The following is a 22,448-nucleotide window of genomic DNA, read 5'->3' on the forward strand; positions in this document are numbered from 1 at the left end:
TGACAATATCATGATATTTACATCGCGAAATTTAATTAAATAACGTGTGAAAAATATGAAAATATTTCTTTATTGTAGGTATAAATATTTATAATATTCGAGGCTTTTGTTCTTCCGTTTTTCTGTGCTTCTCGGCTTCTTCCTTATCGCTGAAGTACTCAAATGTTTCATCAGAATCTTCCATGTGAACATTCGATTGATTACTCGTTACTTGTTTTATTTGCTCATTATTGTTTTTGTGACCTGGCATTACTTGTTTATAAATTGCCATCGCCTATAGAATGTAACAAAACAAAAAATCTTGATAATACTACTACTAAAATTTTAATAAATAATAAAAAACGAACAATGGGCGACAAACCTGTGCTACAAACGTTGGCACATCTCCTACGTTGCTTGGCAATATCAATGTATTATTAACTTTTGCTAATTTGTTAAATGCATTGATATATTGTTCTGCTATGCTGAGCGCCGCTGCGTTTTTTGCATCCGTGACACCAAGGGCATTTGCAACTATTTGTAATCCCTTCGCTCGTGCCTCCGCTACTGCTACTACCGCTGCGGCTTCTCCAGTGGCTTTGTTTATTTGCTCTTGCCTTGCTGCTTCTACAGTAGTAATCAAGTTTATCATTACAAAAATTAAATTTTTCACTAATTTTGTGTTCACATATGCGATATTAAAATTGCTTTTTCAGATAAATTCAAAAAGCAATGTGCAAGTTTGCTGTGAGTAGAAGCTATACTCAATATGAATAGCACAGCACCAGAAGCTAAAATTCGTGCGAGTCGTTTGCCCTCGGCCACATTTATCTCAGCTTCCCTAACACCTTCAGATTCCAATATTGCAGCACGTTTCTTTCGTTCGGCTTCTACCTGCATTTGCATTGCTTCCTGTACCCTTGATGGTAATTTTACATCCCCTAAAATATCAATAAACATTTAATAAATTTAATGAAGAATATTGTGTATATTTGTTTATTTTGGATAGAAATTTTTTCTAGTTTTAGTTGAGCAACCTGAGATATCTGTTACATAAGGTCTATTCTTCTTTTCTCTCCAGGAGGAAAGAAGAGGAAGAAAGATGAACCGGTGCAAAAGTTCAGCCAAAAAGAACAGGCCTATAATTACTACTTTTACAACTTACGTATCTCATATCTCAGACACTTTATTCCCCATGCACTGCTCGCCTTGTTGATACTTTCAACAATGGAAACGTTTAATTCTTCCCTTTCCCTAAATACTTTATCTAAAGATATTTTTCCTAGCTCAGATCTCATGGTAGTTTGGGCTACTTGAATTACTGCAAACTCAGCATCCTCAACGCCATAGGATGCTAGATAAGGGTCAGTTACTCTTAAATACAATACTGCATCGATATTTAAAGTCACATTATCTGAAATCAAATCAAAAAGTATTTTATTACGAATACCGTGTTATAAATACATAATATTCTTAAAGTTTGTATTAGACAGCATAGCTACCTGATGTAACTGCACTTTGTTGTGGCACATCTATTGCTAATTCCTTTAAAACTTGCACATACTTAACTCTATCGATTACAGGAAGCAAAATGTTCAGACCTGGATCTAAAATTTTATGAAACTTCCCCATTCGTTCTACGATCCATGCCTAAGTAAAACGTTTTCCTTCGGATTAGTGATTGCCGAACTAATTTTATATGTAGTTTTACTTCAAATCATTAAAAAAATTACAAGTTAAATAAAAGCTAACTTGACACTAATCAGAAGTATGTATGAATCATGTACTGATATACGTTGCAAATATATTGTTCATTAAACAAACCTGTTGTTGAGGAACGAACATTATGATAGTGTTTATTGGATTTAACGGTTTGTATCGTGAATTTTGCGTCACAGAGCTAAACATTTTATTTCCTACGCTCGCAAACATGTGATCCTGCAACGTGAAATATTCCGTGAAACTTATAAGAATTAAACATTTTTTCGGAGTCGAAACTGCGAGATATATTTCACCTTAACAAATCCCAAGTTCCTCGCCAATATCATGGCACTACCAGACACTGTGCGTTTATACATCTTTTTATTATACTGACTTTAAGAATATATAAAGAATATAATATAAGTTGACAGATTATGGTTTTTTCTAGGTTATATGACAAGAACAATGCAATATTGGAAAAATAACCCGGCGTCGCCCAGCACGGAATATGACGCAATAGAAGGAAAACTTGTCATCAGATATTTTGTCATGTGAGAATGCAAAGAAGATCGATGGGAGGATCCCGTTTGCCTACAGTTCAGATTGTACACACCACTCAGATCAACTAATGCCTAGTAATTTTTTACTGTTTTGCCAATGAGATTATTTTATTTTTAAATTGGCCAATCAGCGATACATGTGTGCAATATGCGATGTATGCAATCGGAGCCCTCCCCTATCAAACTACCATATATATTGGGTGCATTTAGAACGACCATTGTTCGTTTTAGAAAAAAAAACAAATTTAGAAAAATATAAAAAATTGCTCATACACAATTTTATATATCCATAATTTTATATATAATTATACATATTATAAGTAATTTTTTTACATTTTTTCAAACTTTTCAAACGCTGATTGGTTGCTTCTATGACGCATTCTTTATTCCGCAGTCGTTTCGTACCGTATGATTTCACCCTAAGCAAGAACGGTGCATGCGCATCGAGTCGCTTGGAAGTAACTAGGACTAAAGTTTCTAGATAAATTACATGTCATTAATAAATAAAGTATAGAACAATGTATCGATAAAACAAAAATAATACTCTCATGCACAGAACTGGCAGATTAACAAACATTTTAACATCGAAATATCCACGGAACCATGAGATAAAAATTCAAAATGATCACACCTAGTTGCACTTGTCCAAATTTTATTTTCGGTTTTCTGCCCAAAATAATTAATATGCAAACAAAATTTAAAAAAATGCAAAAATTAGCAAACAATTAGCAATCGAATGGGCTTTTTGAAATTATCAAAGGTGTTAATCCGACAGCTATCTTCACGCTGGTCTATGCCACTTATGCCAATCTCTACTGTAGTGCCTCCACTGAACTGTCGAAAGATGTGCCATCTTTCGGAAGCCGTCGAGAAATCCCCGACCCCGACGCCAGATGCCCTATTTAACGGCAACGCACGTTCTCTCTTAACGCATTTTCAATAAGAACACTGTGATCGTAACGAGATGTGGTTTTTGAGTGTGTGAAAAAAAGTGTGATTTTGCCGTGTGACAAGCGAGACTGACGTTGTGGACACGAGCGCTGGCACGCAACGTATCGTCTCGCAGGTTAGAGATCATTTGCGTGATGTTACGCATTTCACGACCGTCCGTATCTCGCGCACGTAGAAATACCATCTACAAGACGTTCCGGAGCAAAATACGCGTGGTAACGCGTACCTATTGACGTGCACGTATACGTGAACGTACGTACGGCCGTCGATGACGAGACGCCGTGTCGCGCGGAAGCAATAAATATGCGCAGATTCGAAGAGACGAATAACTGACAGCTCGAAAGAGATCGGAAGCTTATGTAAGACGCAGAAGCGGCCCTGCCTGTTGTGACTGCCATGCCGCATTTCCGCTGTGCGATCAGCGATGCGCCGTGCCGCGCCGCGCCGCGCCGGTTACCATATTGTACCGTATACGGCTGACGTTTGTCATTTGGCCTCCGCTTCGCGGCTCCGGAGAGTCAGCTTTCTATTCTTCTTTCTAACGTCGATCTCTCGGGAGCGCGACGCGTCGGAGTCGGGAGACTGACATTTCAGACGAGAGATGAGAAGAAAAATCTTCGATCGGAATGAGAGCGCGAAATATCGGAGGCGATTAAGTATTTAGGGTTTATTTATAGTAATCGGGCTATTTTTCGGATTGCGGATTAAATTATTATTCGAGTGCAATCGTCCGTTTTTCAATCCGTTGTACATGTATATACTCGGGTCTGTTCTCATCAGTGAACTTTCTGTATCTTTCTTGCTTTTCTGTTCAACGAGGAAAGAAGAAAGATGAACGATGTATCAGAAGTTCCAGCTGAAAAAGACAGATCGATTTTATATAGTATATAATATATTATATATTCTATATTTATATACTTTATCCCTGGCTATATGTAGAATGTATATACATATAAATGAAGCAGCGATGTCGAGTGGGGAACCACAAATGCCGATTTTGATGTCGCGCCAATAGCTGGGTTTATTCACGTTGCTTACTTTTTATACTTGCTAGTAAAATATCTTTGGTTCTTCTCATTTGAACATCCGAGGCCACATTCCAAAACGTCCTTTCTGAGGAAAATTTTCTCGATATAACGTAATATATATTCTTAGACTAAATCTCACTCTGAAGAGTGAACGGATCCTTTTATCTCGTTTTAAATGTAAACAATTTAAATGGAAAAATGTTTGGAGCTCTCAAGCAGCGCGGACAAACTACTCCGCAGCAGGGATTGTTTCACTTGGCGAGGAAGTGCGCCTGTGAACGGTCGGCCGTCGGCGTTCCTGAGCCTCGCAGGGTCGCTGTGGGCGTGCTAGCACGGAGAAAGTCCCAGGGGCGCGCGTATTCTCGCGTACCCGGCACGTTCCGCGTCGTCGCGAGACCAGGAGCCGAGATTTTCGTTCTAATTCGCGGCGTGAATTTATAAGTGAACCTTTAATAATAATAGGAAGAACGCGCGGTTGATACACGCGGAGCTGCTTGACCAACCGGCGCAGCGTTCGCTCGATTCTTCTGATCGCGCCAAGCGTCACCGGGAGAGAGAGAGAGAGAGAGAGAGAGAGAGAGAGAGAGAGAGAGAGAGAGAGAGAGAGAACGGATACTTTGTCTTTTCCTTTTTGTCCTTTAGGCAGCTGCGTATCCGGACCTGCTGGGAATAAAAGAGGGCCCGACGTCCGTGTTCTAACCGGTGAAACGGACGCGGTAAATTTTCCGCGGCAACACGCAGACTAGAGAGAGAGATAGAGATCGTTATTTATTAGGTGTCCTAGAATTGCATCCTCTCAAGCGCTGAAAACAATACATGATTAACAACAAAAAGTATAAAGAATATTCAGAATCAAATTCACAAAGTAAAGAAAATAAAGGATTAAATGAAGAAATGAGAAAAATAATTAAAAAAAAAACACAAAAAGAGAGAAAGTATATGTGTGCCTGCCTCAGGCTCGATTTGCTCCAATTTTCTTATCATCGACGAGCATAAAAGTCGCTCTCGTTTCTGCAGTGTCGAAATCCGAGTTCGAACCAACGAGATTGTATCGGTTTATTCGAATTCTCGTGATTCTACTTCCCTCTTTACTTCACGCTTCGCGAAGTTGACGAGCTTAGATTTCGCGCTAAACGCAATGACCGATACGAATTTATTATTTATTTGTTTTTCATTCGCACGCAATTTGCAGCGATGGCGGCAAACAGTTGCACGCCAGTTTTGTTCCCAAACGATTTCGCGTTTTCTCTTCGCCGCGCCGTTTCGATTAGTACGATGGGTTCGCATACGTTCGATTATGTAGGTATATACGAAGTACCTAACGGATCTAGCGCGGAGCGTAGTGTGCACTATACGTGGCACGGTCGGAGGGCGCTTGACGGAGCTAATCGATGTTAACTGGTCGAGGAATTGCCCGTTCCTCTCGCACTTGCTCCCGCGCGACGTATAGAACCACATAAAATGGATAGACCTAGCCGGAATGGATAAACAGACACGCGAAAATGTACGAGAAGCGTGCTTTTGGAAAGAGGAAGAGAAAGAGAGAAAAAATCTATCTCGCATTCTGGGACAGATCCTCTCAAGCGTACAAGTTACAAAAATACTGCAAATTTAAGAAGTATACAAAATTATGGTAAAATGTAACTAATATAAATTAAATAATTAGTATAATATAACAAAAGAAAATATTTTTTTTTTTTTAGAAAAGAGAGAAGGGTGGGAGGAGGAGAAGGAACAGAGGAGAGGGAGAAAGAGGAAAAAGATACTCGTTTGATTACGAACTCCCGGAGCCGCGGTGGCAGCGTGTTGCGAAAATAATTCGGTCTCTTCCTCTTCATCGCGAATGAACACGAGCAGGCTAGATCGCATGCGCGCGTGCGAGAGAGGAGAGAGGTTAGGTTAGGTGACACGGTAGAGCGCTACTACAATGAAGGGCGAACCATCGTTTCGATCGCTGTCGGTCGTCCAGAGGTATAATGCTCAAGAGAAATGTTAAATTTATCTTATCTGGTCTGCACCGAACAGACGCTCGCGTCCACGATAATCTCAATGCGATTATTTTGGAAAAACTGACAACGCTATCTCATGGGATACTCGCTCGTAAAGGCCATGGCACATAAAAAAACTTAAGGCGTAAGACTTGAGCAATAGCGAATCCAACATGTTAATTTCGTTACTGCTTAAGTCTTACGTCTTAAGTTTTTCTATGTGCCAAGGTCTTAAGCGTTGCATCTGCTTTGAATTTTTGATGTTTCTGAATTATGTTGGCGGTTCCTAATTAAGGACGTCGATATATAAATCTTACATTTTTATGTAGAATTTATATGACTTTTATATCAGGAGATCGATCAATGTACTTTAAAGTGAGATGAAAATTACAAAAGTGAATTTATTAAAATATTTATAATTTCATTGAGCAACACCTACTAAATTTGCTTACTTTTGTAATTTTTATTTTGTTTCAAGATACATGATTGATCAAAGAAACTTATAGAAGAATAATTCAGTCGAAACTCAAATAACGTGACATTAATGTAATTTCACTAACAATATAAATGCAATGTAATACATGATGTTACATAAAAGAATTGTATTGTTAAGTACGAAATGATAACATTGATATTATTGTTATTTCTAGTTGGCGTCGACTGGGAAGTAACTGTTTGATTTTCGATGCGATGCTAAATTAAAATGTGGACTGTAAATTCTATTTATATTCTTGAAATTAAATTATTATTAATTATATTCGGCAATTATAACTCCGATTTTATTTTTAATCAATGTGATTAGCACTGAACGTGATAGTCGGACAGCTACTGTCATATTTCGTACTAATTGAGGCTAAAATATAGGGACCGAAAGTCGACCAGGAACAAAATACGATGTACTGCCGCATAATTGCCTTTGCAATTATAAATAGCTCTTTTTAGATTTCGCTGCTTTGAGATACAGGCGTACACTTACGTGCGCGAGAAGCAACGGCATATTTACGATCGCGTGCTAAAACGTCATCACAATTCCGGATAAAAAGAACAACCGGCGAGACATCCGGTTTAAATCTTACTATGTGAAATTGCGTGATTATTTTATATTGTTTTATTTATATAACTATAATTGACTCGCATTGGAGAATCTCGAAAATTTCTTCATTTCCTAAATTAAATTACGTACTATTGTTTACAAATATTCTCCATCTTTTTCACTTAGTATTATTTACTATTATTTGTTTATAAATACAAGTCTGTGTGTCGACAAATTTCTTCTATGACATTTAGAGTGAATCATCTGACGTTTATTGCTTTATTTGTATACGAAGACATTAGAAAACGATAGAGAAGAGAAAATTGCACGTTGTGAAACAGGATGCGTCGCATGACAATAATAATTTCCTCGTAAATGGTGACGTGCGAAGGGCCACGGTGATTTTTTTCAAACAATACGGAACTGCGCTGGAAATAGACGGAGCGAGATTCTGAAGCACGCGGAAGATAGGGCAGCAGAGAAACGACAGTAGACACTCGCGCTTTCACTAAAATCGCTTTCGCGAATCGCCAAACTTGTCGCAAACTTCGCCTGTATGCGCAAAAGGAAAAATATCACGGATGTTTGTCCGCTCCCACGCTATTCCGAAAATTGTTTTACAGCGAGGGCTATTCAGCTTTCACACACGTTTCAAATCTGTCGTACAGTATATCCTTATAATTTTACGCGGGGAAAGTCTCTCGACTTTAACTGCAGTGAGGCGTTAAACATGTATACTGCCTGCATACTTAAAAGGTCTTTAAAAATAACATTGTCTCGCGGATGGGAACGTTTATTGTGCACTACGATCGCGTGAATTTCCGATTGCGCATCGCCGACGTTGCAGAATTACAATAATACATAGTATTACAGGCTTATCGTGTATAAAGAGAATACAAAGAGATTAACATAGATTAACATTTTTTATAATGACTTCTTTATTGTTCATTGACGTATTGTTACTTTTATGAAACTTACAATTGTAATGGCGTACGCGCGTTACAACGAGAATAAAGCGGAATGCTTTAAACAAGATACAGCAGATCTTGTGCGATTTTTAATTTATCGGTGGATATTAATACTTAAATCTCTGTTATTTTTGTACGATAATAACAGCTGATGTTATGTTGACGCTTTTTGTTGATTCTTCTATGCAACAAGTTGATATTTGCTTTTGTTACAATATGCTATACTTACATCTAACGCGAACTAGACGGTATTGTCGATAGTACAAGGGAGGCATAAATAACGGGAGGACTAATAGTTCTGCAATTAATAGACGTTTGTTATTAATATAATCGAAGAAAAAACCAAAATAAAATTAAAATCGATTCACTTTTTCTCTTAACGACTTCCGGCACACATATCCGGATATCTTACAATCGAATTTCCGCTGGAGAATAATACAACTTCAAGGCAATTTCAGGTTGTACGAGGAATCATTAGCTCGCGCGCACGATCGTGAGACACGAAGATTGCAACACCACCTTTTACAGTGACTTTCGGAACGCGCAAAAATCGCGAGGATGACCGTGCAACTTTCGAACGTTTCGCGAAAAGAAAAAAGAAAAAAATATAGATACATATATAGGTTGGTATTTACAGGGTGCTTTCCATTTAATGACACAAATCAACACAAGCGTCATTCTATCTAATATCTTGGCATTCGGAGAATAATAAAGATAGAACGACACTTGTGTCACGAAATAGAAACGACGGTTCTTATTTTAAGACCGTATTAAGTAATATTTTAGGATGCTAATGCTCCCTGATTGGTTCATGACAGCTTAAGACTGCACTTAAAACAGTCTTAAATATAAAAATATCGCAATGCTCCGATTTTCTCGAGTCTAACATATATCGAATACGTGGTGAATATTTACTCCGTGGACATTTTTTTTGCAGGATACCGGAATACGCGATTTCTGCGGCGGCAACGAGTTCCCGCGAACGTGTTGGAGTCGTGATTTTCTGCGCGAGCGGGTTTCAACGCGTCCACGCGCACCACGGCGAGATATATACTATACAGCAGTTTCGTAATAAATATATATATCTGGGATAAAATAGAGTTGGGGGAGAGTGAGAGAGAGAGAGAGAGAGAGAGAAAGAGCCGACCTTGCCCCGCAACCGGCTGCCCGTCCGCTTGTTGCCAAGCTGCGTGCATATAGCGGGGCGGACGTAAACCGGTGCGACATGTACACGAGTGCACGCGTTTGTGCATGTGCACCGTGAATGTGTATGGGTATCTAGGGATGCTGACGATGCACTGTGCGTGTCGCGCGCATCCAGGGATGCTTCGGCAGGTATCGATATTTTCCGTCCGTCGCGATGCCATTAAATGTTCTGAAAGACATTGCCGAAGAAGAGTGTTTGAAGTCTCGAATAGAGATGGAATCTAAATTCATTTTTGTGTCATATATCATAGTTAGAAGTATACTGATTCATATCAATTAATTAGGCGGCAATTTTCTCGATTACTAACAATAAGTGGTACCGAGGTTGCAAAGTGTATTCACGTTCGAACGCAAACATTATTAGATAGCGATGAAATCTCGATACTTCCGTTTCGATTTTTTAATGTACTCTTAGAGAAAAATATTATAAAGCGACATCTATACAAATTTTACACGTAGAATTAATGTAGTTGTATAAATTATTTTATAGTTGCAATCATTACAAAATTGTTTATTCAACTATGTACATTAATTCTACATATAAAACTTGTGTAATTGTCACTTTTATAGTTTTCTATCAACATATTATTGCGTTGTATTACATATCAATGGTATTTTATCGTTCGCGAAAACTGATGACGAGTTCAAGCTGTTATCTTCCAGTATCTCCGATACTTTGTTAAAAAATTTTTAATTCTTATCCACATAAATTCTTAGATTTTCGGAATTACAGATATTAGTATTAAACCTATTCTATAATTTCGTCAACGTAGTTGTAAGAATTGATCAATCACAGAATACGAAAAGAATATTCGACTGTGAGTGATCAATTCTTACTATCAACCACTTACAACTACTCATACGCAATTGTAGGATGGGCTTTAGAGATACGGAACTGATAGCTATATATTAATGTCTTTAAAAGAACCGATGCGTTTCAACATCGAGTGCAATGCAGTGCAAAATTGCCAACGCTCCCTTTTCGATGATAAAGCGGAATGCAAACCGATTTCCCGTGCAATTTTCACGTAACTTCGACGTGCTCCGAACGGCCTTGTATCGAACATTCCTTTCCTCATTCCTTGATGAGAGATATTCTTTCTCATCGTACGATATCTAATTTCGTCTTTCGTGCTTATTGGACGATAATTAAGATTATTGCATACTCGCGTAAACGTTGCTTTTCATTGTTGGCGTGACTATTTTTCCAATACCGCCGAATATTATCAAGCACTTCATGCGTCTTAATGCACGTATACATATCTATTACATATTATAATATATACATATATATATATACAGGGTGTCCCGAACCTAAATGACTAAACTTTGGGAGCGTGTAAGGAATCGATAAACTGAAAAAAGTCCTTTGGAGATATGCTCATTTTTGCTTCGTTTTGAAGAAAATCGCAAAAAAAAAGACAAAACGTAGTTTTCATTTTTGTACTTATTTATTACTCATTCATTTACACTTGCTTATTCACGTTGTCACTTTCTTAAAGTAGATATTATTCAAAATTTTGGCCTCTTGCAACAATACAAGTATTGCATCTAGCATGGACAGTCATTACATTGACCAGAATGTTTGACTGCAACATGAGCTGTTCGTACAAGATGCAATGCGTACATTGCTGCAAGTTAGAGACCAACATTTTGAACAATATTTACATTAAGCAAGTGACAAATAAGTGTGACTGAATAAGTACAAAACTGAAAACTGTTGTATCTTTTTTTGTGATTTTTTTCTAAAACGAAGCAAAAACGAGCATGTCTCACATCTCTAAAGAATTTTTTTTTCTTAGTTTATCGATTTTCTATATGTTCCGGAAGTTTGACCATTTAAATTCGGGACACTGTATATATATATATATATAATACATACATTATATATATTTAAACAAAAAAAAATGTACTAAATTTTAGTAAATAACTGTTTGAATAGTACTCATATGACATTTATTTATGGAAAATAAATATTTGCTAAGAAAAAAAATATAATAGTTAAATTAAATTAATGGTTCTTGCACCAAATAAATATACTATGTTCACATTTAGTAAATATTCAATTGGCATTCAAACAATTATTTATTAAAATTTAGTACCTATATTTTTCTCAGTATATTATATATATATATATATATATATGGTGCGCATGCATAAGTATAGTCGGCGGAACGATTCTGGCGTGTCATTTCGGAACGCTCGGAAATAAAAATAAACCCGTTACGTAACAAGCGGAGACACCCGTTAAATCGTTTATTATGTTTACCGTCTCTGCATCAGGATATATACGATCGCGCCGAGAGTATAATCTATTAGCGATGGTATCAGTGCAAAATGCACACGGCCCGTTGCAATGAAAATCGATTTTCTTATACGCCACTATTTATCTCGATAACGCATTTACGCTAGATAGACAATATCGGGACGGACCAGCGCCAACTATTTTCTCATTCGATAATACTCAGTAAAGCGGAAGATATCAATCGATTCAGTCACTAAATATTTGTCATTATTATGTCACGCGTTTTTCATTGATAGCAGCCATGTGTCTCTTTTATTTTCCATTTTATTCTTATCTCTCGTGCACTGTATTAAATATCGCGCATATGTTTTAAATAGAATTTCTGTTAAATGAAATACAGGATCGCAAATATCCTAAAGTGAGAACTTGGGCACGTATCCGGGCATATAAATTAAATTTCTATTGTATTGCGCTCGTCGAAATCAAATCAAGGTTTATGTAATAAATCAAATAAGATAATCGCACTAATAACTACGTTGACTCCCACAACCGTTATTATTATTTTTTAATTATTATTCATTAATTTGACTAAAACAATGGAGTTAACAATTTAATTAAAAAAATATATTAAATTTGACTTAAATTTAATTTATTATCTATTTATTATTTAATTTATATTATTTAATTTATCATTTATTAAATGCATACATTAATATGGACGATGTTTATTTTGAAACTCACTGCAAATAGGATTGATTTACATTTTGACATATATGGAAATTAAAAATTAAAAAATGTTACTTAACTCAAAGGACGGGATTGATCCTTTGCTTTCTGTAACAGTGGGACCATTGCTTCTTTGATATCTATAACAGTATATTCGGAACTTCGTGTTTCACATTTAATTCTGTAATAATTTTTATTATAGATTAATTTTTTATAATAAAAATAATATAATGAGATGTATTGATGCATTAATTTTCTAGAAATTCAGAACTGCTTCGTATCGTTTGCCGGGAAAAGAGTATCGCGAACGTTAGTTTTAGCTTTTGTTATCGGTTGAAGAGCACACAGTTGAGGTTCTCGTCGAGCGTCTCTTATTGATCGTCCACGGTGCCCGCGGAAGTTGGCTCGAAAACTTTGTTTCGCAAATGAAATCTGTCTCTGGATAGACGCGACGACAAACGGGATCGCAACATTTTTACATTCGTGAATATTTCCGTTTAGCTCGTATATCACAAAATGCCTGCATTAATTTATACACAGAAAAATACATACTGTACGCAGATAATACGTGATAATAATGACTTGTTCCAAGTGTATTTCACAAAAATTTATATATCCGCAAATCTATACCTCATCACAAGCATCAAATTTATTCGAAAATATAGGTATTTTAAATCCTAGTAAATTTAATACTTCAATCAAAATTATTAAATTAATCAAAGAAACTTTATTTATTAAACAAATTCGACTTACTCTAAGTCGTGTACTATATAAAGCTTCTTTGATTAATTTTATAATATTCTTCAAAATAAATTTTTGCTTTAAATAAAATGAGTTTTTTAAAATTTATAATATATATATTTTGAGATTATAATCAAGAAAATATTCTCTGTCCAAGATAAAACTTTACTTAAAAGGAAGTAGATTGAGTTGTCGCTTTTCTTAGTAATATAATGATGTTTTTCTGTGCGTTGTATATTACAGTTCCTAAACCTAATTTATAATCCATGACTTTCTTGATTACTATCTCATGACTTAGATAATTATCATTGCGAATTTTTTGCTTCCCGTTTCCGTTTTGTCGATTATAGCAGGTTTAATGGTAAATGTATAATAAAGTAGTTATGTATATATTTCTTGATAATTATGCGACATTATCGATATATATCTCAGTCAGCATATCTCTCCTATATGTTTTCATGATTTGCGTAATTTGTGATCGTTCAACTGATGCAACAATGATAATCATAGCGTAATTCAAACACGACGTATCCATTAAAAATATCTCAGTTTCTTTTTCTCGGTTAAAATTGATTAATTATCGTATTTATTAAATTTCAAAATAAAAGCAGAAGCTGCGATCAAATTTAAAATCCTTATTGAAATCGCGAGAAATCATGGAAAAGAGATATGATGTAGGAATCTTAGCAACTTTTATGATGGCTCAATTTGAAATTTATATTTTATTGTATTATTCTGAAATACACAGAATACGAGCACAGCCTGTACTTATCGAAATTAAACGATCTTTTATGTACTCAAAAACATAATTTTACGAAACTTCACATAAATTGAGATAATTTAGCTACACTGAAAAAAATTGCTTATAATAACACAGGCGCATAAAAAATTCTTTTTGATCCAGAAATAAGATCATGGTATTCTTATGTATTTTAATGCTTTGAAACCGAATTCGATGTTTAAATTGCTCCATCACGTTGTAATTTTTTTATCGACAGAAAGTAGCTCGATTTTCCAATATTTTTATCCAGCTTGCATATTAACTTTATAAGCTTGCATATTATCGTTGAACTTACTTTCTTTTACCTCAGGTTGCATATTAGAAACCAGGCCATAAATGATTCTAAAAATACTGGAAAATGGAGCTATTTTCCGTCGATAAAAAAATTATGACATAATGGTGCAATTTGAATATTGGATTTGGTTTCAAAGTTTCAGAATACATAAAAATACCATGATCGAATCTCGGGATCAAACACCAAATTTTATTTTGTGTGCCTATGTAATGTGTAATCAATATGAAGTAAAATAATAATCAAGTCTAGATAATGATTACTAAAACTTTGATGAAATAATATGTATCAAATGTTTGATAACTCTTCCTCCTTCAACTAAAAGCTAATTTGTAAATATTTTGCTTTGAATTATTATTAATTGGTTGTTATTATTATTATATTTGGTATTTACTAAATATTGCGCCAATACGCTAAACACAAAATACATCTAATAACTTACCTGACTTTTTTTCAATGTATGTACCAATTGATGCATTACGATTAATCGCGCGTATATTTCATGAAATATTCTAATTATATTACAGCATTCGCGCATTTTTGTATCATTGGTTGGCAATTTTATTCTACAAACGTGATATCTCATTTGCGATTGGGATGCCATTATTCATGACAATTCGATACCGAGAGACATCACATTGTTCGCTGATCCGGCAAAATCGCTGCATCTGATCACGAACGCACCCACTGATGACCTTCCCCACTCGACGTAATCGAATTAGCATGGCTACAATTAGCGTCATCGCGCGAATTGACTACCGCACGCGAATCGAATTTCGCTACGCGAAAATTTATCTCGCTTCCCATACAAATCGCATTTATCCGCTTTTAATTCCGGACGAATAATCTTTCAAAGAGTTTGTAATTGCACTGTTTCCGACTAAAAAGTTACAGCGGAATTCGAGGTTTGGAAGAATCTTTTTACAAGCAAGTAGAAAATTCCGCGAGTCGAGAATGCGAAAATTTTATTATTAAATATTGTTTTATTTCTCTCTCTCTCTCGGTGATCTTGAAGCTTAAATAATATTTTCGTAAATATGGTGTGCAGGGAAAAGGAAAAAAATAGACGGCAATAATTTCTGTTAATAAATTATGTATTTTTATGTACTTTGCACAATACGAAAAAAAAATACTAGCGAAATAGAAGCTAAATAATTATTAGATAAGAGGATAAATGAAGACATCAAAGCATCGAATATTCGAGCGGGGTCCCGTGTGCATTTTTGTAAACGATAACGCGATACGACGCAGACGTTCTAAGAATAATTATTAACGAGTTTTACAATATATAAAGAGGCTAACGAGTTCTTTCGAGCTGATAATAATCCCTTCGTGTCCCGATAAAAAAGACTTTGCCAACTCGCCGTACCGTTTGCCCTACTAGACGCTCTTTTTTCCACGTGAAAGGACGGTATCAATTTTCTTCGTCTTTCTCTCTTATCGACACGTCCTTCGGCACGGAAGAAGTGAACTTTTATTATGGCGGCCTCATTTGGCGAACAGTGTTATTTTAACCGGAATTTAAGGGAATCCTAAAGTCGTCTATTATTTTTCAAACAAATATTTTTCTAACTGCTTTTACAATTTAAAAAATCCTTTTCTACAATTAATGTACTTCTACAAGTAAAGTAAACAATAATATAGTCCAAATCGGTCAACTTTGTATTAAAAATGAAAAAAAGTTTGAAAATATTATAGTTTTTTTTTTTTAATCTGGCGTCGACTCGTAACAATATTTGATGCTTTATATACAAGTTTACTTTGTGCGTATAAAACAATTTTGGTTTGAACCGGGAATTACATAAACAAACAATGTTGAATTCTTAAAATTAGGCTTAGATACTTAATATAAACATTTTGGCTCGTCACAAGGAAATTTTTTTTAAGGTCAAATATGAAAAGGTAGAATATTAAATTATAATATTATTTAAACTATTACATTGAAAAAATATCATTTAAATATATAATTCATAAAACGTTTTTTTTTTAAATTATTAGGTATATTAATACAAAAGAAGAATATAATAGAATCTATACTTTTTATATCTGGAAGTTTCTTAAATTAAAAAATATTTTCGGAATATCAAAATTGTATTTAAGTATTTTAGAAATATTAAAAATATATAACATTTTACTATAAATATTTTTAACAAAGGAGGCTTCAAGGCATGGATATGAAACCGTCGGTGAATATGAAATGTGTACATATTACATGTGTGTGCGATATTGATATAGTAGTGTGTCAATGATACGTAAATCGTATGTATAGGTCGTGCTGAATTGTAGACGACTTTAAGTAACTCCCCGTAACAGCGAGAAAGGCTTTCCTTCATGATCGAGAGACCGCAAGTTTCTTTGCCAAGTTGAGATCTTTCGCCGGGCCTCCGGTATCACGCAAAAATGTGTGCCACGCGACTGATATCCGTCAAGAGACGCGCACGTAAGTGCTACTTTTGCGATACGTTAGTACTAATTCCAACGACCGTAGCATTTCGTGATCGTCGAAATATTTCCTTGAAGATTAGTCAGGGAATTGGTGACGGCTGTGTACAATCGATGATGACAGATAAAATTATTTCTTTCGGCGAAGTGGATGAATAATAGTGGAGAAAGAACTTATCCGGGTCGTTAATTTTGTCACGGGGATGCGGATCCGTGGAAATTAGCCTTGTCAGTGATTCGGATCCGATTGTGATGGTTACGCGTACTCTATTATTACGCTATCTTCAGGATGTATTCAAAATAGCGACGACTCGCAGTAGAAGGGCAGACGTGCGCCAGAGAGAACAGCGCGCTTTACTCGTCGTCACATGTATTTACATATACATGCACCCTACGTGCACTCGCGCACACGTCAGCGGTTCTCAATTCTTGCCAGTTTTCCATTTGAAACGACGCAGTTTCGCGACGATCATAAACGAGCGAATCCGGAGCGTCGGGCGCTCCGGATCGCTCCAACTTTGAGAATCTGAATAAAGTCGATACAAATATATAAGCGTATCATTTTCTCCTTGTCTTTATGAGATTCGTGATCTGTTGACACGATGCCAAGGGAGCGAACATTGTCTTTGAATTAATGGCGCAAAAACACATCGCCAAATTGGATTGTTTACAAGCGTATTTGCATAGCTGAGCTGATTGTGAGACGAATCCAATAGTGAATTCGGCGGTTATTCGTATTACGTTAGATATTATAGTGCATACTGACAAAGGAACTTTTTCAAATGTCATTGATTTCGGGATAAAGTTTCTGTTTTGATTTTGCCTTTATCAGTAAAGTATCCATGCTTCGGGGTAAAAATCCTCGAGCTTAATCATTTTAGAGATTTTATGTATTTGAAGGTGAATGACCCCTCTATGCGGAAAATTTGTTATATTTTCGTTACTATTAATAATAAAATGATGAAATTTGATACATTACATATATCACGAAGAGTGACTAGCAATCGCAGTCGCAGGCAAAGTTATTATTCTTCGATCTGTTGTCTTCAAGTAGGAGGAATGTTATATTAGGAAATAAGAGCATGTATTGAATGTTTTATTTATATATAAACTATTAACAAAAAATAATAGTCTTATAGAGAAAAAAGTATGGATTTTTTAAATGTAACAAAAATAACTACTTTCTTATTGATATTATGGTAAGCTTTTTGATATACAGCACGATTACATAGCAATATGATAATGTACCTTTCATCATATTGTTATTAATAGTAACGCAAATATAGCGGATTTCCTATCGAAGAGGTCATTCACCTCCACTAGAAAATCTTTAAAACGGTTGAGATCGAGGATTTTCCTCGAAGCATAGGTATTTTACTGATAAAAGCGAAATCAAAACCGGAGTTTCCAAAATCACAAAGTGACACTTGGGAAGGTTCTCTTGTGACAACTGCGACACATAAAATTAGCAAAGTTAAATGTAAAAGCATATACTAAGAGAAAAATGTACTAAATTTTAATAAATATTTGTTTGAATAGTACTAATATAACATTTATTTACGAAAAATAAATATTTGCTAAATAAATAATAGGTAAATCAAATTAATGGTTCTTGTATCAAATAAATATATGTTTACATTTAGTAAATATTCAACTGGCACTATTCAAACAAATATTTATTAAAATTTAGTACATTTTTCTCTTAGTGTATAAATATTTTAAATAATCAAATATCTGATATAATAATATCACATTATTTAACAGAATATATATCTATATTATCGATAATTATATTTTGACAGTTTAACAAAATTATGTTCAGATCTGTGTCTAGCTAAATTTTAGATACTGCAACAAAAACGTTCTTTCGAATATCGGAATGTATACATCCTCGACAATCGAGGCATTCACTTACTTTTCGTCGATAATTATTCAACTTATAATTAGACATACATATATATATTTTTATATTTGCACCTGAAATTTTCGACATTGAAGACTGATGGGCTTTCTACAATAATCCATTACTTAAGTTTAAGTTTTAAGCCGTAAAATATTGACAAATTACAATCGAATGTGAGAAGAATAATCAATTTTTTACGACTAAAGACTTAAAGCATATTGTAGAAAGCCCATAAGAGATCGTGCGAGTTTCACGAGGGTTGCAACGATTTTCCTAAAAGAATCCAAGGTTTTCAGAAGCGTTCTTAAGTTGAGAATCACTGGGTTGTGAGAGCACACACAATGACCACCTGCGCGTGCGCGCGCGCGTACACGCAGCACACACGCGCAGTGGCATCGAGTGGATCAATAATTTTTGATACTCGCGTACGGGACATTCAAAATACGCGCTCGCGGCGCATACAACGCAGTTACGTCGCGTCGGCGGCGGCGGGGAACGGGGAGATAAACGCGCGGAAGAAAAGTGCATGGAAAATGCTCCCGCGGATCGCAAGTGAGGAGAGATGATGCCTCCTTCACGCGGCGAGCGGAGTCAAGCGTGCGCGCGCGCGCACACACACACACACACGTACACGCTCGGCAAAGTCGCGTCGAATAGCGGCGCTTCGCGTTCCGATGCGCTAGAGACACTCGGCAGTCCGAGCGATCCGCCATTTTTAATCGATATAAGCCAACCTCGGCCATGCGAGGCTTAATAGAAAATCCGAGAAAATCCAAAGTAATATCGTGCGATTGTCGCGTAAATTTTTACATGCTTTTTACATATAGAGATATACGTTCAATCATATTCTCTGGGATGCCCTTCGACCACCAATAAAAATACACAACAGCATGTTTTATTACAGGGTTTCTTTGTGTGAACTATTAGATTAGATAGCAGATTGGCAGATCGATTGGCAATGCACGACGGTGTGCTGCTAAAAGTCTCGTGTATTTCTGTATCCTTCATATTGTGAGATTCAACGAACAAATCTGGAATATAAAGTACATTGTTTAATTCATAATGTCAAATTTTACCCACATATAATTAAAGCGATTTAATTAGTTCTACGGGTCACCACTGCTCCTATTCAATATGTCGTTAATCGAATTAAAGTAATGAAATTAAATGATTTAAATGAAGAAAACATTATTAAATTTCAGTCAAATTTAATTTATTATTTATTATCTTAAGTGATATGGACGATATATTTACTTTGAATTAACCACTGAAATGAATTGATTTTGACTCATATGGAAGTGAAAAATAGCAAATTGTTATTTAACTCAAACTGGGTTATCATTGTATTCTTGTAATTTCCAACAGTATAAATATAAAGTAAATGTAACTATACCCAGATAGAATAATAAAGTCGTAATAGTAATGATGATAATAATAATAAATAATAAAATAATAAATCATAATAATAAAATCATTAAAAAATCATAATAAGATCAAGATGCAGACATCAGATAAAAATCATTTTAGGAAAATTATAATAGTGTTACTTAAAAATCACTGTTATGTCAAGAATTTATTACAAAATCATCATCATAAATGTATCGAATGATTTCATGATGGTTTTTCCTAAAACCATTTTTACTTGATGTTGTCTGTAGTTTGATTTTGTGTTCTACTGTTACTGCTATTTAATTTCGGAAATGCCAAGATATTACGAACCTCTGCTCTCAAAGGTTCGCGATGTCCCTTTTCTGGGACTCGCCAATCAACGGAAGCTGTTTAGCACGACTACAGATGCCCGTGGTTGAAGAGGCCTGAACGTTTCGTGGATGATTATACATTCTCTTTTAAATGTCCAACAGTCGAGAACGCTAACTACTTATTTCCGAGTGCGGAACTCGTCGCGCTAATTAAACACACGTTTAACGTTACATTTTCACGCGGTGCGGCGGTGCTTTGAAAATCACAAGCAGGTTTTTTTACGAAAAGGTTTGCTGAAACATTCAATATGCGTAAATGGAATATTTGTTATTTTTAATAAATCCTTTTTTTGACGTTTCATTTTTTGCTATTGGATGTCAAAAGAGCAATGGCATCCAATCTGTTAAATTAAATAACATTTTGTTATTTTTAACTTCCATGTGTGGTGTCGAAATGTTAATTATTCTATATTTCTGTGGTAGTTGCTAAAAAAATAACATATTAACATGTGCTTAGTAGATAATAAACTAAATTTGAGTCAAACTTAATTTTTTTAAATTAAATTACTCATTCGTCAGTTAAGACGTTAAACTATTCCAATCAAAAAGTAACGGTGGATTCGATATATCATGTTACTTAATTTGACTAATAATTGACGAGATCTCACTACAAGTTTATTTTTCAAAAAATTTATTAATGCTGACACATTTACATCTTACGTACCTCAGCGTGACTTGCTCTGTTTTAATGTATTTGGCATTCTCTTTAATCTTCATGATGTAATAATTTTGGACATATTTTCGTTTCTGTTAATTATGACGATGACCTAAAAGCGAGGGATCAAAACATTTAATTAATTTGTTATTCAATAAATTTGAATTAGCTCTCGAACACGTAGTGTTGATTATTCTCTAGAGCCTTTTATTATTCTTTTTTAAAGTTGATTAACTCCATTGTGTGTTTTATTAATTGAATTAACGACAAATTGAGTAGAAGCAGAGCTGTAGAAGTGTTTAAACTGAAATTGCGTATAATTTGACATTATCAATTTAACAGTTTGCCCTTCCAAGATTGTACGGTAGAGTTTGCAGTTCCGTCTCTCGCGATAGAAAGATCCAGCCGTTTGGTTGCGCGCCGTAGCGGTAACGCGTCGGAAATTATTCTCGGATGGCTTCCCGTTTAACTCGGCAAGCCGTACGGAAATAATGTAGCCCCGCGCGGATGCGGAATCGCAGGTGACAGTAATGCTAAATTTGAATGAAGCGCGCGACCTCGCGCGAGATTTTTACGGATCGTCCGTCGTCATAACATAACAGATTGTTCGCGTGCGATATACGGTGAGAATTCTCTTATTGATGGAGAGAAAGAGATGGGCCGGGGAGAGGGGGGGTGGTGAGAGGAAAATGGCGAGGACATGGGAAGATAAGAAGGGGGAATTGTAGGAGAGAGGGAGAGCTCTATGAGAAAGGAAGGAGAAGAATGGTAGGAGAAGGTGAGAGGATCGGGTGCGGAGAGGGGGAGAGGGTGAGAGATTAAGATCGGTATGGCGGAAGATAAAGAGCGCAGACAGCGGACTTCGATTTGGAGCTGCGAATTATATTATACGCTAAGTAATTTTACGTAATCTTCATTAGAGATCCCACCAATGTTACTTTCGTCATCGTGGCGAAAAAAATAGCTTTGCGATCGTTATCAAATTCTTTAATACAATTGCCATGATTTTGTCCTTTTAGTTCCTCACTCGATCCGATTGTATAAATCAATCATATTAAAAAATCTTACAACAGTCGCGAAGCCACTTTTTCTGCCGAACGTCGGACGTTTTTTCTATCAGAATCGTGTCCGTAGTACGTCGACACATTCCTCGGGGAGCAATGCGAACGTTTTGAAGCGGTAATCGGAGCAGCAACAATATCGATACGACAGAAATCCGGAACTGCAACAATCAAGTTAGGTACCTCGACGTACTTAACGATTTCGCAAAAAAGTTTCGTTACTCCGACGTTCATCGCGTGGCAGCTCGACGGCGGCGGCCGTGGGCCGAGGGGGATGGCGGTGAAGGGTAAGGACGGCGTATATGCGAACGCCGTGAACATCGCCCCGCTCCGTCCGCGCGCCTCACCGTGCCACGCCGATCGTTCCGATCGCGGTGCGGCGCAACGTTCGCGCTGCATACGACGGGGGGAGGATGGTCGCTCGCGGG

The 22,448-nt window shown here is 36.0% G+C and overlaps 2 protein-coding genes across 4 annotated transcripts in view; one reads left to right on the forward strand and one right to left on the reverse strand.

The window, feature by feature from the left end:
• Positions 1-52: 52 nt before the first annotated feature.
• Stoml2 (stomatin like 2) lies at positions 53-2,145 on the reverse strand. Its single transcript, XM_018507903.1, has 7 exons — positions 1,995-2,145; positions 1,804-1,917; positions 1,482-1,629; positions 1,145-1,393; positions 765-920; positions 362-606; positions 53-274 (listed from the first exon to the last, which is right to left on the reverse strand). The coding sequence occupies exons 1-7, from the start codon at positions 2,055-2,057 to the stop codon at positions 89-91; spliced, it is 1,161 nt and encodes a 386-aa protein (XP_018363405.1). The 5' UTR covers positions 2,058-2,145; the 3' UTR covers positions 53-88.
• Positions 2,146-3,158: 1,013 nt separating this feature from the next.
• Positions 3,159-22,448, forward strand: part of gw (trinucleotide repeat containing adaptor protein gawky) — a 37,319-nt gene continuing 18,029 nt past the window's right edge. For all 3 annotated transcript variants that reach the window (XM_018507898.1, XM_018507899.1, XM_018507900.1), the window contains exon 1: positions 3,159-3,306. The gene's annotated coding sequence lies outside the window, so the exon portion shown is untranslated. The remainder of the gene's footprint in view (positions 3,307-22,448) is intronic.

This window comes from Trachymyrmex cornetzi, unplaced genomic scaffold, assembly GCF_001594075.2.
Source record: "Trachymyrmex cornetzi isolate Tcor2-1 unplaced genomic scaffold, Tcor1.1 scaffold248, whole genome shotgun sequence".
Classification (NCBI taxonomy): Eukaryota; Metazoa; Arthropoda; class Insecta; order Hymenoptera; family Formicidae; genus Trachymyrmex; species Trachymyrmex cornetzi.